The sequence below is a fragment of the Helianthus annuus genome, chromosome 12, assembly GCF_002127325.2.
Source record: "Helianthus annuus cultivar XRQ/B chromosome 12, HanXRQr2.0-SUNRISE, whole genome shotgun sequence".
NCBI lineage: Eukaryota > Viridiplantae > Streptophyta > Magnoliopsida > Asterales > Asteraceae > Helianthus > Helianthus annuus.
In genome coordinates this window covers 157,854,720-157,870,954 of record NC_035444.2, presented here as the reverse complement: position 1 = coordinate 157,870,954, position 16,235 = coordinate 157,854,720, and the positions used below count along the sequence as shown (strand labels likewise).

The 16,235-nt window shown below is 42.2% G+C and overlaps 3 protein-coding genes across 3 annotated transcripts; 2 read left to right on the top strand and 1 right to left on the bottom strand.

Moving 5' to 3' along the window:
* Positions 1–729: 729 nt before the first annotated feature.
* On the bottom strand, positions 730–2,809 carry LOC110896047 (chromatin-remodeling complex subunit ies6). Its single transcript, XM_022143470.1, has 4 exons — positions 2,731–2,809; positions 2,378–2,557; positions 2,228–2,295; positions 730–970 (listed from the first exon to the last, which is right to left on the bottom strand). Exons 2-4 carry the CDS (start codon positions 2,550–2,552, stop codon positions 839–841), a joined length of 375 nt encoding a protein of 124 aa, XP_021999162.1. The 5' UTR covers positions 2,553–2,557; positions 2,731–2,809; the 3' UTR covers positions 730–838.
* A 4,608-nt stretch (positions 2,810–7,417) lies between these two features.
* On the top strand, positions 7,418–8,964 carry LOC110893595. Its single transcript, XM_022140693.1, has 2 exons — positions 7,418–8,817; positions 8,943–8,964. The coding sequence occupies exons 1-2, from the start codon at positions 7,418–7,420 to the stop codon at positions 8,962–8,964; spliced, it is 1,422 nt and encodes a 473-aa protein (XP_021996385.1).
* Positions 8,965–10,808: 1,844 nt separating this feature from the next.
* Positions 10,809–13,889, top strand: LOC110893594. Its single transcript, XM_022140692.1, has one exon. The coding sequence runs from the start codon at positions 10,809–10,811 to the stop codon at positions 13,887–13,889; it is 3,081 nt and encodes a 1,026-aa protein (XP_021996384.1).
* The last annotated feature ends 2,346 nt before the right edge of the window (positions 13,890–16,235 follow it).

The following is a 16,235-nucleotide window of genomic DNA, read 5'->3' as shown; positions in this document are numbered from 1 at the left end:
GTTTGTTTCTCTACCCCTATTTATTTACTTTTCATTCATTTCTCACCATTATTTTTTATTATTATTATTATTATTTTACCAGTTAAATTAAATTATCAAGATTTATTTGGCCTATGCGTGTTACACTGATTGATATTGGTTCGCTCCAGTCAGTGTCGGTATAACATCTAGATAGATAGCGTAAAACTACGAAAAATAATAACATGCTTCTCTTCAACGATGGTCATACTCCAATTCCTTTCTACATCAACAACTTTAAGAAGACAAAAATAAGGCCCTCTTCATAAAGATCATAAGAATTTCAATCTTAACTCAAACTTGGACCAAAATTACATCACAACGTCAAAATTCATGTCATAAAAATCCAAAATTAACTCCAAAATCACATCACATCTTCATAACCCATGTCAAAAAGAACATAAAGACACAATCTTAATTCAATTTTTTTTAACAAAATCGCATCATAAAATCTGCCTCATATGTTAAAATGGTTTTATTACATATATGCATAATATTAGTTGCAATTATACATCTGCGCAGAGGTGGCAAAATGGGCAGTGTGTGAGACGAGTTTAGGTTGTGCAAGACTTTAAAGGGTTAAAACACGTCGTCTTCAAAAAACAGGTAAACCAAGTCCAGGTAAACTTGGAACACACATCCACGTGCGCACCCACCCACACATGAAGACATATACACATATATATATATATAAATAAATAAGACAGGAGATTCTTAGATCAGAAAAAGTTTCTCATATCACTAAAATTCTAGTCTCAGATAGGTACCACAGACACATAAGGACCAATTCAACTAACAGACAAAAAAATATTCTGAGGAATTACTTGAGAACAACTGCAGCATTTCTAAGAGCGAGATATCTTTGCACATACTCGTTAGGAAGTGATCTGATGAGCTTAAACACTTCGGTGTTTGCATACCGTAGATGGGTTCTTGGGTCGCTATAAGGAGCCTGCAGAAAAATAAAAAATAAAAAAACTTTTAGTTTTTTACCGCAAAACAGCGTATGTTGAAGAAACTAAATAGGCAGCTGGCAAGATCGATGTGTTTAGTAACGGGTCCTTTTTGGTACATGTCGAAACAATTATTTGGTACATGTCGAAACAAGATCGATGACTTTCAACCCGTTTGACCTGTTTCGTTTTTTATTTTAGCAGTTCTAAATAAATGGTCAAGATTGTGAGCTCTAGGTGGAGTCATTCAAGATATTTCATATTTCAAATGAATGAACAAGATTAACCCCCAAATGATGAGGCATTAAGTAGGGTGTGCAAAAATATTGAACGCATGAGAGATGGAGAACATTTATTTCAACATTTTAAGTTATTCTTAATTGAATTGCATACTTCTAGTCATAGTTATTAAAGGCGCATAGGCCTCGCCTGGGGCCTAGGCGCAAAAAAGCGAGGGCCTAACAAGAAAAAAAGCACACAATGCAAAAAAAAATATGTATATATTATGTATTAGAAAATAATAATGTTTTTTAATAACATAAACTATTATATAAAATTTAATATCATCTATTTAGTACCAAAAGTTCTAAAATATTAGTATATTGTTGTAGAACAGTAGTTTTCCTTAGATAAACATAGAAATACGGCTTGAATCTTGACAGAATTTAAGAAATTTATCCGGGAATCTATGAATCGGCGCCAGAATCTACGCCTGAACCATCACCTAGAGAATTAAAACGCAATTGCCTCAACGAAAAATGGGCCTAGGCGCAAGAGGCGATGGCTTTTAACAGCTATGCTTCTAGTGTTATGAGCTATGACAATCTCTGTTCAAATTTCTTTCAAGTAACAAAAGGTGAAGTTTTCAATATATAGGGAAAAAAAACAAAAGTTAAAAGGATCGAAGGCAATGTTAAGGGTCAAACTATTAAGATTGTTTAAAATATCTCAATTTACTTTATCTTTGTACAAGTTTTGTACAAATGTCGATGGATTTAGATGACCATTTTATGAGTTGGGTTAGGTTACCCGATACACTTTATGTCCAATAGTATATATATGATTTCAGAAACCTAGACCTGGCAAACGGGTTGGTTCGGGTCGATACACTTTGGATTTAGATGGCCATTTGCAGACGATTTACACAACCCGGGCTGTTTGACATGTTTTCTTTCTAGCTAAATATTTGACCAGCCTTAAAAATTAAAACACAACCCGAATGAATCCACTCATAAGTAAATTCAAGATTTACATACCTCAAATCCAGTAATATCACAAATTTGCTTCCGAGGGTGCATCGATGGTGGCGACTCGATATTAACATCTGCAAGATCACACACACAAATTCCAACTGAACATAGGTCAAAAAAGAGAACAAATTTCATTAATAAAAAAGGTAAACTGACAATTGGGTTGATGAGGGGGGTAATTATGGTAATTTTCAGCTTGTATGATTTGTTTGAGATGCTTCCAGTGCCTCCCTCTAGCTTGCCCCTTTGGGTACTTGTCATGCATTTGAATCTTTTTGAAACTCAGGTGTGTAGGTAAGATCATCTCTGATTCGATCACCTCTTGCTCCATCTCCCCTGAATGAAAAATGAAATTCCCAGATGTTATTCGACTTCAATTTTGCAACAAACCCTAAATTCATTTGGGGGAAACAAAAGGAGAGGGGATAATAACAGATGAAAACGAGTATATATGATTAACTTAATTATGGTGCATTTATAAAAGCAAAAAAAAATGATCGTGAGCAAACCTCTTAAGACCTCAATGAAGCTTGCAATTTCAGACCTCCTTGACGATTTTAAGGGTGGGGGTACGGTTGAGCTTTTTTCCCATACATATTTTCACTATTCTTTTTAACAGTAACTATCAGACTACTACAACTGGAGTATCATCATGTCATCAGTAATACCATCCGATCATATCAATCTTCACATACGTTCCGCCACCCAAGGCACGAGACGTAAGTTATTATCATTATTTATTAACCCTAACTTATAGAATGTTTTGTTACATTCTATAACCTTTAAAACTAACGTCGTTCAAAAACTCAGTTAAGTTACCTCACATGCTTTGCATGTGAGGGTACTATGGTCTTTTATAACATAAAGGTCGATTTGTGTGAAAAATATTATTATATATATATATAGTAGAATTTTTTTTGCATAAACATTAGGCAAATTGGAAATAAATAATCTTCTTTACCTAAAAAAATTTGGAAATAAATAATCTCACCAAACTCAATTTAGCCGATAATAATCCCAACTCAGTTATTGGCCGATAATAATCCGAACTGGTCAATTTTTTTGTAATTTTTTCCGAATAACAAACCGATGTTTTAGAGCTTTTGATCAGAACGATAAAACGATGATACGAGTTTTGTAAACTTCTTGGTAAGTGTGCCAACATACGAAGTCAATTAAGGATCGGTAACGTTCGTTGTAGAGTTATTTTCTATTGTTTGAGTCGTATTGTTTGTTACTATAATCGTTTCCGTTTTGTACTAATCTTTTTGATGTGTGAAGTTCAAGACATCACGAACGAATCATGAAGATGAAAGGTATGTCTTAGGCTTGTTGTGTGTATTGGGGGCAATACACGGCTTTTCGGGGGTGGTAGGATCGTTAAACGATTTGTTAATTTTAGAATTGAAATTTATAAAAAATATTATAAAAGATTTTTAATAAATTTTAGGATTTTTTTTTCTAGCCTAGGTCCATTTTGTAAAAAATTGCACAAAATTTTCCATATTTTTCAACTAAAAAAGCTGAAAAACTAAAAAAAATTAAAAATGGGAAAACAGTGAGGCGTCGGCGACGGGGCATCATGCCGTCGCCGACGGTATGTGCATGTGGGCCGTCGGGTGATAAGCGTCGTAGACAGCCATTTAAACCGTCAGAGGAAGGGCTGCAAAATAAGGGGCGTTGGCGACGGGGCATCAAGCCGTCGCCGACGGTTTGTCGTTTTTTGACCGGCGCAACTCGTTTCCCAGCCACTTATCTCAAACCCAAACCACTTAGACTATCCACTATCACAACCAAACCCAACCCAATCTTTTATTAAAATACTAATTTCTCTCTCTTCCACCTACACAACCCAACCCAATCCAATTTTTCACCCACTATCACAACCCAACCTAAACTAGTATTTTATTATATAAAGAAATAGAAGTTAAATAATAAAAAAAGGAAAAAGAATTAAATATTATAAAGAAATAGAAGTTAAATAATATAAAAAGAATAAATAATTAATATTATGTTGGTTGTTGGTTGCAACCATTGGTTGCCATACCAACCTGGTTGTCCATAAATTTCAATTATTTAATTAAAATAATTTTCTACAATTTTGTCTTATTTACCAAGTGGCAACCGGTTGTGCAATTTGGACACCATAGTGGGTAGTCTTAAGACCATCTAAAACATAACCCGAACACTTTCTTGACCACCCAAACGACCCATATACCACCCAATCGACCATATACCACCTAATCTGATTTTAGCTCATCCAAAACAATGAAAACACCTTCTCACCTCTCACATCTCACTTTATCTTCCTCAAATTACCCAAGAACCCTAAAACCTTCAAGCATCCATAACTTCTTCAATCCTAAACCAAATTCAGTGATTCTTGAGCCCATTGTGTGTAGTTTTTCGAGACGAACAAAACCCCTAACACGGCTTTCATCAATTCTTGCTAGTTTGCAAGATTTATGAACTTGAAATTTCGGGTTTTCACAAGAGTGTTCTTCAATTTAGTTGATTTTCATCTTTTGCTTGTGTCTCATCATCTACAACATCAAGGTATGAACTTTACATGATTTTGAGCTTTATTATCCTATGGTATGTTGAATTTTTCCGAAAATTTTGAACTTTTGTTTGAAGAGTAGGTTATTTATTATAATCTATGATGTTATAGCTTGAAATTGTCAGGTAAACAGGGTCGTTGTCACCGCCCCTCTACCTCCTCCGCTATTCTTTCTCCTTCTTCCGATCAAGCGTGAAAGTTTCTTGATTTGATGGGAGAATGGATTTGATGGAAGGGAGCAGTGGGAAAGCCGATGTGGGTTACAATTCAATAGCTTAGAGTTAAATGTGAAAATCAGGGGTGGTTGAAAACGAACAGGCCTTCAGACGGTTACGGTGCTGATGCGTTGGATTAATTGTACAATGAATTGGATGAAATAATGGTACAATGAATGAGTTGGTTGAACTAAATGTGATAAAAGTGTCAAGAAACAGAATTGTAGAACCGGAAAATACAGTGAACTCCAATTTTGGAAGAAATAGATGAAAAATTAGAGAAAAAGGCATGACTGTTGGATTGCCATCTTAAATTTTTTAAGGAAATTACCTTTTTGTACATTGGAGATCTATTATATAGTATATATAGTAAGGGGCTGTTTGGTAGCCTCTTAATGATTCCATTAAGAGGCTACGTCTTAATGGGTCAGACTTAAGGGTGTTTGGTTTGCTTAGTGGAGACATCTGAACGATTCAGTGGCCTCTGACCGATTCAGATTTGAAGATATCGCTGAATGAAAACTTGACCTAAATACCCACGCACGTCACGTTCCTCTCATCTTTCTCTTCCTCTGACGATCACGCAAACCGCCACCATCCAAGCACATCAAGGCTTCGATTACCCAAAACCAAGCAAATCTCGTCATCTGGTAAGATCGCCTGCATCTGTACTTGTTCTTACATGTTTCCATATGTTTTTTATATTGATGACCTAGTTTTTGAATAATAATTGTTCAAATTCCGGATATGATCAGTGAATCGCCTCGATTTCATCTTTGATTCACATCTGATGAATTTGATTAGTTGTTTGATTCGAGGTCATCTGGTAGATTATCCTAAAGTTTTACTTGTTTGTGTGTTGGAGATTGATATTGTTAAATTCTGTAGATATGATGTGTTCATATATGTTTTTGATCAATGACCTAGTATTCTAGTAATGTCTAAAATCCAGATATGATTGTCGTACTTCCTTTGTTTTGAATTTTATGCGATTCTCTCTTCAAAAGTTCCTGAAAGTTACTTGAAGAGGTATGGTCCCAATTCCCTGCCTACATGGCAGGGACCACACCACTTTTGTGCACACAAGGCATCCACGTCAACGAAACACTCCAGAAGCTTCTAGAAACTTCTGGATGATTCACAGTTGGCACCAAAGATGCTCTATCCGACATAAAGGACAACACGTGTCACCACTAGCAGAATGCCACATAGGCCTGCGACAATTCAGGGAGCAGAACTGACAATACCGGTACGAGGTATCCAGCGCAGGCGAATGCAAGAACGCCACGTGTACCACTACATCTGCCATGACAGAGCAAACCAAGAGGATATTCTTCTTGGTCGGACAGCTGGCACGCGCTCACAGCTGGCACATCTGCTCCTTCCTTCTTCACCCCCGGCTATAAATAGAACCCTTCATCATTCAGGTTTAGGATCTTTTTCTCCTTTCTCACTATATACACACACTGTTTATTTCCTCTCAGAACAGTACTTATTCTCACGCCGGAGCCTGGTTAAGAGGGAAAACCCCCTTCCCCCTCTTAACGAGACTAACGGTGTTTACTGTTTTGCAGATCTCAAGCCATCAATACGAGTAGAAGAAGAGGTTGAACCCATTAGACGAAACAATCCCACTGATTGTCCCTGTGTTAACCAGTGTTTCTACATTGGCGCCATCCGCTTTTTTGCAAAACCACTCTCACCTCTTTTCTTTTCTAAAAAACACTCGTAAAAATGGCAGAACAAAATCACTCACACCCAGTCGACGGAGAAGTTTCTTCCTTTGAACTCGTTTCGGACACGGCACACGTCCAAAGGGGTCAAAGGAACGAGACCATCCAAGAGGGTCAGCTGAACAACGATTTTCCACCCATCTTTGGAAGTGCATCCAGGGCTGTTAGCCAAACCACAACTGGACCCACTTTCCAAACACCAGCAAGAATAATCACTCAAACCACAAACGGAGCTGCTTTCCAAACTCCAACGGGGATATTACACCAAACACCTCCGCCGATGCAGACTCTAAGCCATGGAGCAGGCCCTTCTGCTCCATCGAAACAAGCACAACTCAACTACTCTGCACTTTTAGGGCTACCCGAGGGAAAAACTCTGGCTTCCTGGTATGCCGAACAAATGGTGTCCATAAACCTCGTTTATACGCAGCTCAGCGCACAACAAGCCTTGCTCCAAGCACAGGCTAACCAATCAGCATTCGTAACCCCACAACCGAGGTCTCTGAGTACACACACGGCTCAGCAGACAAATGCGTGGAACTTACGTCCAGAAAGAGGACCAGTGCAAAATATAAGAAGACCTAGCGTACACGACACGCGCGATACTTATGCTAAAACAGAGAGCAACTTCGTGCAAAACTCCAATCTACAACGAAGGCCGATCCAAACCCGTTTGGGCGCGCGCAACATGAATACGGAATGGGATGAAGAAGAAGACGACCCAACTTACAAGGAGGAATCCACAGTGTTTAGCAGACTTCATCCGGAGCACGAAGCATACAAACCAACCAAGCGCGCGGGGTACAACCCAAAAGCAGAGCATGATTACACCTTGAGCTATCGTCCTGAGGACATGGCTGAAAATTCAAAATTCATCCGAGAAATCGCATGCGCGGCCATCGACAAAACGAAATTACCACACAACGTGGGTAAATACAACGGGTTGACGGACCCAGATGATCACCTCCAGGTGTTTAAGGGTGCAGGGGCGACAAGCGGATGGAACTTACCAACATGGTGCCACCTGTTTGCTCAGACGTTCGTCGGCGCGGTGCGCATTTGGTTCGACAACTTACCAGCAGGCAAAATCAAATCATGGGTCGATTTTCGAGAGAAGTTCCTAGCACACTTCTCTCAACAGCGAAGACAAGCCAGAGACCCTGGTGACTGTTTAAACATATGGAGAAAGGACTACGAGAGCGTAGAGGATTTCATCACAAGGTACAGCAAAGAATGTTTAGAAATCGGAGATATACCAGAAAAGATGATGCGCGCACACTTCATGAGAGCGGTCAAGTGTGACGATTTGGTTAAAAGAATCAAGGGGCGAGACGGAGGACCCAAAGACTGGGAAACCTTCATAGAAGCAGCCAAAACAATCGCGCAGACAGACAGGCAGTTGACCGGTGACGATCACCGTCAGCGCGCGCACAACCATAATGACCGACACAACAGAAGGGGCAGAAATCAACCCTGGAAGGCTTCTACACACAGAGAAAGAAGCCCTCCACGGGAAGACGCACGCCAGACAATCAATCAAATAGCCCATCGAAAAGAAGTAAAGCGAGAAAACAGAGAAAATCAGTGGACTCCACTGACCAAAACACCTTCTGAAGTCTTGGCCACAGAGAACCATCAGTTCAAACCACCCTTGCAAATGCGCAACAAGAGAGGCCAAGACCCAAATCTCTTCTATGAATTCCACAAAGATACGGGCCACTTAACCGACGACTGTTTCAGTCTAAAGCAAGAAATCGAGAGAGCCCTAAGAGATGGAAAGCTCACTCACTTAGTCAAGGGCGGAAAGCGCGATTACCGCCAGATACAAAGAAGAGATGAAGGGCCAGACAATAAGAAGCTCAGAAAGCTAGAAACCCACATGGTACAGGGAGGTCCACGAAGACCGAGAAAAAACTACAACAAGCGCGCGCAGGATGATTCATGGCGCGAGAAACAAGTTATTTTTCCAATTGTTAGAGGGGGTCCAAGAGAAAAGCGACCAATAGTCATTCCAGGTGTGATTGGCCACTACCAGACAGATTACATCTTCATTGATCCCGGGAGCACCGCGGATATCATATATGAACAGTGCTTCAATCAATTTGATCAAGAGGACAAGGCGCGCCTAGAGCCAGTCGATTATCCACTGACTGGTTTCTGCAACGAAGCCGTCTTTCCCCTAGGACAAATATCATTCCCGGTGTTGCTTTCAGACGGGAGAAACTCAAGAACTAAAGAAGTCACATTCATGGTATTGTCGGCGCACTCAAGACATGACATCCTCCTAGGAAGAGAATCCCTAGGAGACTTCAGTATGATCTGCTCTGCACCACATTCCGCTGTTGGATTCCCCACCGAAACAGGCATTGCGCTGATATATGCAAGTAAGGAAGTTTTAGCAACAGACGAAATCAGACCAGCCAAAGCAAGCAAGCCAACACCGCGCATAGAGGCAGAAAAATGGGTATTGAACAGCGCATACCCAGAACAAACAGTCACTCTGGGGCCCGCCATGTCCGACCTGACGCGCGCGGCGCTTGTAACAACTCTCATTAAAATTAATAATTAGAATGGTAATTAGCTATTAAGAAAACCCTAATTGAGACACCCAAGTAATTCTGCACTAACCCTAAAATTTTCATAACAATCGGAATCAGGATCAGGGCCCCTAAAACTCAGGGGGGGGGGGTTAAACCCTAGTAACGTTTATCCTCTAACTTGCTGGAGAAGTAAAATTTCGTTGATTAAACAACTCATCCAAGCTACTGGGACACGAACCTACCCTACCCTAAATTGTTACCCGTCGCGACACGCGACAGGACCAGGTCTCCCTGTCGCGACACGCGGGGGAGTCCAATTTTCAGTATAAATAGAAGGGGTTGGGACTTGAATTCAGATGTTCATTCGACGGAAAAACTCATAATATACGTTGAGTTATGCTTAAATTACTACCAAACACACACTAATATCGAATTGCTGCCGCGAAACAGGGTAATTACTCGATCGCTATTACGATTCAGTTTCCGGGATCAATATACCCAAAGAATGTCTAAGTGCAGCCCACATTGGGCTATGCTTTGTCGTTTGTCGGTAATCCGATAAATGAGTTGAAGCATTGTACTTTGTCGTTGTCGATAATTCGATAATGAGTTGAAGTACTATACTTTGTCGTTTGTCATTTTGATAAATGAGTTGAAGTATTGCACTTGGTCATTCATTGCGAGTATTTGATCTCGGGAAATTATCGTAACTGCTGTATTGATCACTAACTCTGTTTTGTGTGCATTATTGTGAAATTAGGTTAACAGGGATAAAATCATATTCTGTCAGTACTAAATCTGCAATGTGAGTCATTCTCTTTTTATCAATTGTTTTACAATACTCCAAACCAATTTTTCAAAGTTATAATTACAGTGATTAAGTTTATGTAATCACCAAATTACAGCCGGTATGTGGGGTATTGTGCACAGTATTATTATTGTTTTAATCACATTAGGTGGGCAAGCCTAAAAGAAAGTGATATACGTCACTCATTGGGCCAGCCAATGGTGATATGACCACAGTCACAGAGCTGGTCTGTGACAAATACCTATTCTTGAAATGTTGGTTGATAATAAACATATGTAAAAACTCTTAATACTGTGAATTATAACAAATGTGTCATTTTTAGTAAAATGAATGATTCACTCAGTATTTCCCCGCTGACAAAATCTTTTTCAAACATGTTTCAGGTGATCTGCTGTAAATCAGGAAAAGTGCTGAGGAGCATTTCAAAGCTTAAAATAGTGGCTCAGTATAAAATAAATAAAGATGTTTTGAAATAAGAAATTATCACTAAACTTATGTATTGTAAATTCTCGGGGTTTTATCCCGAATTGTGAAATACAAATAATCGGGAAAAGTTTTAGCTTTACAACGATCCTGATGTTAAATTTCCGCTGCTAAACTCAATTAAACAAATATCACGGGGTTTCTGTCCCGCGGCACCGGAAACGGGTCAAACCGGGTCGGGGGCCGTGACAGCGCTCAAGAAATTACTACACGAAAACATGGACGTGTTCGCCTGGACACCGGCTGATATGGTTGGTGTTCCACGGCACATAGCAGAACACCGCCTAAATGTCTCAAAAGACGCAAAGCCAGTGGTGCATGCCAAACGCCACCTAGGCGACGTCAAACACGATGCCATGAAAGAACAAGTGTTAGAGTTGCTAAACGCAGGAATCATCAGAGAAGTCAGGTACCAAACATGGGTAGCAAGCCCAGTAATGGTAAAGAAACCAAATGGCAGCTGGAGAATGTGTGTTGACTATAAGGATCTGAACAAGGCATGTCCCCGTGACTGCTACGCTTTACCAGACATAAACGAGAAAATCGATTCTTTAGCAACATTCCGGTGGAAATGTTTTCTGGATTGCTACAAGGGGTACCATCAAGTTCAAATGGCCGTTCAAGACGAAGATAAAACCGCATTTCGCACGCCAACAGGGTTGTATTGTTACACCAAGATGCCGTTCGGCTTAAAAAATGCAGGCGCAACATACCAAAGGCTGATGAACGAAACATTCAGTGACGCCATCGGTAAGTACATAGAAGTGTACATGGATGATCTGGTAATCATGAGCAAAGAGGAGAGCGCGATGCTGGCAAATATCCAGAAGACATTCAACACGCTACGCAGCGTAAGTATCAAGCTGAACCCAGCAAAGTGCTCATTCGGAATGGAAGAAGGGAAGTTCTTGGGCTTCATAGTCACAAAAGATGGTTTTAAGGTAAATCCAGAAAAGGTCCAAGCCATAGAAAGGATGCCTTCACCAGCAAACATCAAGGACATGCAGAAACTAGCAGGACGATTAGCAGCACTCAATCGTTTTCTAGCCAACCACGCCGCAAAATCCTTCCCATTCATCAAAACCTTGCGCAACTGCATGAAGAAAAGCCAGTTTCAGTGGACTCCGGAAGCAGAAAGCGCGTTCCGCGAGATGAAAGATTGCCTTATAAAACTGCCAACATTAACCGCACCAAACAAGGGAGAACCTTTGGTACTTTACCTGTCAGCTTCAAACAGGGCAGTCGGGGCTGTACTACTCGTCGATCGTCAAGGTGTTCAAACACCAGTATACTATGTGTCGCGAACCTTGACCGATCCAGAGACCCGGTATGCAATCATGGAGAAGCTAGTCCTTGCACTGATTCACGCTTCAAGGCGCCTGCGCAGGTATTTTGCCAACCACGTTATCCACGTGTTAACAAACTACAACATTGGAAATATCCTTGCAAGGCCAGAAGTATCAGGAAGGTTGGCTAAATGGGCAATAGAGCTGGGGGGCCATAATGTGGTTTTTAGACCACGGCCATCGATCAAAGGCCAGGTCTTAGCAGATTTTATGACGGAAGTCCCAGATGACAAAGACAGAGAATGTAAGGCGATGGAGAAAGCCGAGAAAAAGCAAACAGAAGAGCCATGGCTGTTGTACATAGATGGTGCATCTAACGAAGATGGAGCAGGCGCGGGGCTAAGGCTAGTAAGCCCAGACAAACACGAGTTCACATACGCCATACGCCTGGACTTCAAGAACACAAACAACGAAGCTGAGTACGAAGCTTTCCTGGCTGGCCTGCGATTGGCGATCAAAATGGGGGTCCGACACATCGAAGCGCATGTGGACTCCATGTTAGTAGCAGGCCAAATCAACGGCCAATATGAAGCAAAGGGCGATATAATGGCACTCTATCTCAACCAAGCGAAAACATTGCTACAAACCTTCTATTCCTACAAGGTGCACCACATAAATCGAAACAAAAACAAGCCGGCTGATGCTTTAAGCAAGCTGGCATCAACAAGTTTCCAGCACCTAGCAAAAGATGTGCGCATGGAGGTCTTGAGCAATCCATCCGTTCCACTGAGAGAAGTAAGCGTCATCCAGACAGGAATAATGTCCTGGATGACGCCGATAATCATGTACTTGCAGTCAGGGATACTTCCAGAGAACAAAGCCGAAGCGCGAAAGATCCAATACAAATCAGAACACTATCAAATGGTAGACGGGATACTGTACCGAAAATCGTATCTTGGCCCACTGCTACGATGTGTTGACGCCGACGATGCGAACTATCTAATCCGGGAAGTGCATGAAGGAATCTGTGGTATCCATGTCGGGCCTCGAATGGTAGTGGCAAAAGTGATGAATGCGGGATACTACTGGCCCGGGATGCATCTCGATGCTGTGAAAGAATTGAGAAAGTGCAGTGGCTGTCAGAGGCACGCGCCAAAGACCATGCGCCCCAAGAATGAACTAGTGCCCGTAACAACCGCATGGCCTTTTCAACAATGGGGCATAGACATGGTAGGCCCTTTCCCAGAAGCTCCGGGGGCAGTCAAGTTCATAATAGTCGCGGTTGATTACTTCACCAAGTGGGTAGAAGCAAAGGCACTCGCATCAACCACATCGGCAGTCGTCAAACGATTCATATGGGAACAAATCATATGCCGGTTCGGCTTACCCCTCAGAATCATCACCGACAACGGAACAAACTTTGCAGCAGATGATCTCGAACGATGGTTCAAAGAATTGAACATCGAACACACCTTCTCTTCGGTTGCGCATCCGCAAGGGAACGGTCAAGTCGAGGCAGTCAACAAAAGCATTGTCGATGGCATAAAGGCAAGGCTCGGTGAAAAACGACGAGGATGGGTCGACGAACTACCCAGCATACTATGGGCCCATAGAACAATGCCAAAAACAAGCAATGGTGAAACGCCTTTCAGCTTGGTCTATGGGTCTGAAGCAGTGATCCCAGCAGAAATCGGGCTACCATCTCCGAGAATGCTCTCCATGAACCTAATCAACAACGACGAAGAAAGGAGGATCGACCTGGACCTCCTAGAAGAACGGAGGGAGATGGCAGCAATCAACGAAGCCAAGTACAAGTCGAAGCTGGAAAAGTATTACAACTCCAGAGTCCGAATCTGCACCTTCAATCCGGGAGATTATGTCCTAAGAGACAACGGAGCGTCCAACGCAGAAAAGCCCGGAAAACTGGCTCCCAAATGGGAAGGCCCATACATAGTCGATGCAGTACTCGGCAAAGGAGCCTACAAACTACGCACCATCAACGACAAAGAGGTTCCACGAACCTGGAATGCCCAGCAACTCTGAAAGTGCTACATGTAACACAACCATGTAATCGTAAAGGGCGTACAGCCAACACATTTACTTTAATACAAGAAGTGTTTGGCTACTTTTATTTCATGCAAATTTCTTGTCACAACTGCATTTATTACTTCGGGCGTACACGAAAACATCAATGGCTCGACCATAGGAAACGTTGTAGACCTCCAAGGCTCGTCACAACCAAGTGAACAGCCGGGTCAGAAACACAACCAAAGCCTACAAAACGCCAAAACATAACTTCGTGCCCACATAAACACGAAAATATCGATAGCAAGGTAACTAAACATTGTAATGCTCCCAAGGCTGATCACAGCTGAGCTCACACAATAACCTGCAACTCGATCACTTCGTATGTCACATGCAAGCGCACATACTTAAACGACAGAATAAAAAGCGTTGTAGTAACACAACATCACCTGTCAGCGCCATCATTCATTCGTGACACCTGATCAAAGTAATTAAACATGCACATATTATGACGATAACAAAATTCGCATAATCATAGAAAAAAGCGATAAAATATTCACAAGAATCCCAGGTACACACACCCACAGCTAAACAAAATTTAAATTGTCTTAAAACAACCAACATTACAGGCCCTTTCATGGCCATACACGGCACACAGGCCGGAATCCACCGTTCAAGTCTGACTGGGGCCAGCACCCCCTGCCGCATCACTACCTTCTCCCAAAGCCTTCTTCAACAAAGCGACTCCATCCGGTTTCCGAGACAACTTTTGCGCCGCCCGGACGACGGCAAACTCAAGGGTTCAAAACTCCTTGCGCTTAGCAGCATAAGCACCGTCACAATCCTCTTTATACAATTCGAAGTGGTAGTCTTTCTCCTTGTTAATAACCGCAGACTTGCCTTCAGCGAAACCAAACTTACGACCGCTATTATACCCCGCTCGACCCAATTCAAGCATATACGTGGCAAGCTCAGTCGAGTTCAGAATACGGTCAGCAAGCTGCATAAAACAGAGCAATCAGATAAATCCGCAAAAACCAAAGAATAAGGAAAAGCAAAAGAAATTACCAAGGGCACTCCATGGGAAAGCAACCATCTGGTATCAGCAGACGTTTCCTCCGCAAGGAGTTCTGCTGCCTGCACTTCAGCAGCCTTTTCAGCAAGAAGGCGCTGTGCATCCTCACACTCAGTTGCCTTTTGCTGAGCAAGAACCTCTAACTTATCAATCCGAGCGACATACTCCTTTTCCTTCTCTTCGGATGCAATACGCGCCTGCTGCGCTTCTTCAGCAAGTGTTGTTTTTTCACCAGATATCGCACGATAGCATCACGCTGCGACTGCATCTCAACGTTCGTACGCGCGCACGCGGTTTCCCAATCCTTTTGTCTCTGATCATTCAGCTGTTTTTGCTCCTCAAGCTTCCGTTCAGCTTCAGCAACCCTCCACTGCAAACCTTTCTTCTCAGCATTAAATTTTTCCCTTTCTTCAGCAAGCGACTTCTTCGACGCCTCAAACTCAAGGGTCTCTTCCCCCATCGATCGCCACTCGCGAAGAATTTCCTGTGATGTGGCAAAGAAATTAACCCCAGCACGAACATGATCGTCCAAAAGGGAAAAGCGATTGCGATTCTTCTGAAACATCCTCTCAGCAGGAGGAAGGGACATAGCAAAGAACTCATGGCAATTGTTAACATCATTCATCCGAGAACCCTGAGTAAGGTTCCAGCGCGGGGCGTGGGGCAAATCGTCACAAGCCGGGTTACCCCAGGAATCAGCAGGGTAACGCTCAACGTGCGGGCTGCGCACAACGCCGGAAGTAGCTCCACCTCCACCGGGAGGACGCTTGGTATAAATAGTTTGTTGTGGAGTAGTCTCGCTAGACTCCCCCTCTACTTCAATACCTTTGCCCCTATCAGCTCCACCATCACCTCCAGGAGCAACACCTGCTTCAGCCACACCTTCAGTAAACCCCTCACCACCCCTCGTGTCCGCATCAACATAATCACGAGGAGGGGTCAAACCAACTGTCCTCGACGGAGGAGAAGTAGGTGGAGTAATTTGAGAAATATCTACCGCACGAGGCTTCTTACTAATCTTGACTGCTGTCATGGAACATAAATCAAGAACAACCCAGAAAAACAACAAAAAAAAAACAACAGTATACAAATAGTAGCTAAATTACCACTAGGAGGGGCAGATGCAGCATAAAGCTCCTCCAACAAATTCCCACGACCCCCACTAAAAACACCAAGGTCAATCTCAGACTCAGAAGGTGCGGGGGAGCTTCCTTGTGAAGTTTTGCCTTTTTAGCAGCAAGAAGAGCAGCGGACTGCTCATCAAGCTTGCGTTTGTGATCCTCAAGGGC

Coding starts and splice junctions, on each gene's coding strand:
- LOC110893595 (XM_022140693.1), top strand. CDS start 7,418: ATGAATACGGAATGGGATGAAGAAGAAGACGACCCAACTTACAAGGAG. Junction 8,818..8,942: donor GCGGATATCATATATGAACA/GTGCTTCAATCA, acceptor TGTTGCTTTCAG/ACGGGAGAAACTCAAGAACT.
- LOC110893594 (XM_022140692.1), top strand. CDS start 10,809: ATGGTTGGTGTTCCACGGCACATAGCAGAACACCGCCTAAATGTCTCA.
- LOC110896047 (XM_022143470.1), bottom strand. CDS start 2,552: ATGGAGCAAGAGGTGATCGAATCAGAGATGATCTTACCTACACACCTG. Junction 2,296..2,377: donor CCCCCCTCATCAACCCAATT/GTCAGTTTACCT, acceptor GTGATCTTGCAG/ATGTTAATATCGAGTCGCCA. Junction 971..2,227: donor GTGATATTACTGGATTTGAG/GTATGTAAATCT, acceptor ATTTTTCTGCAG/GCTCCTTATAGCGACCCAAG.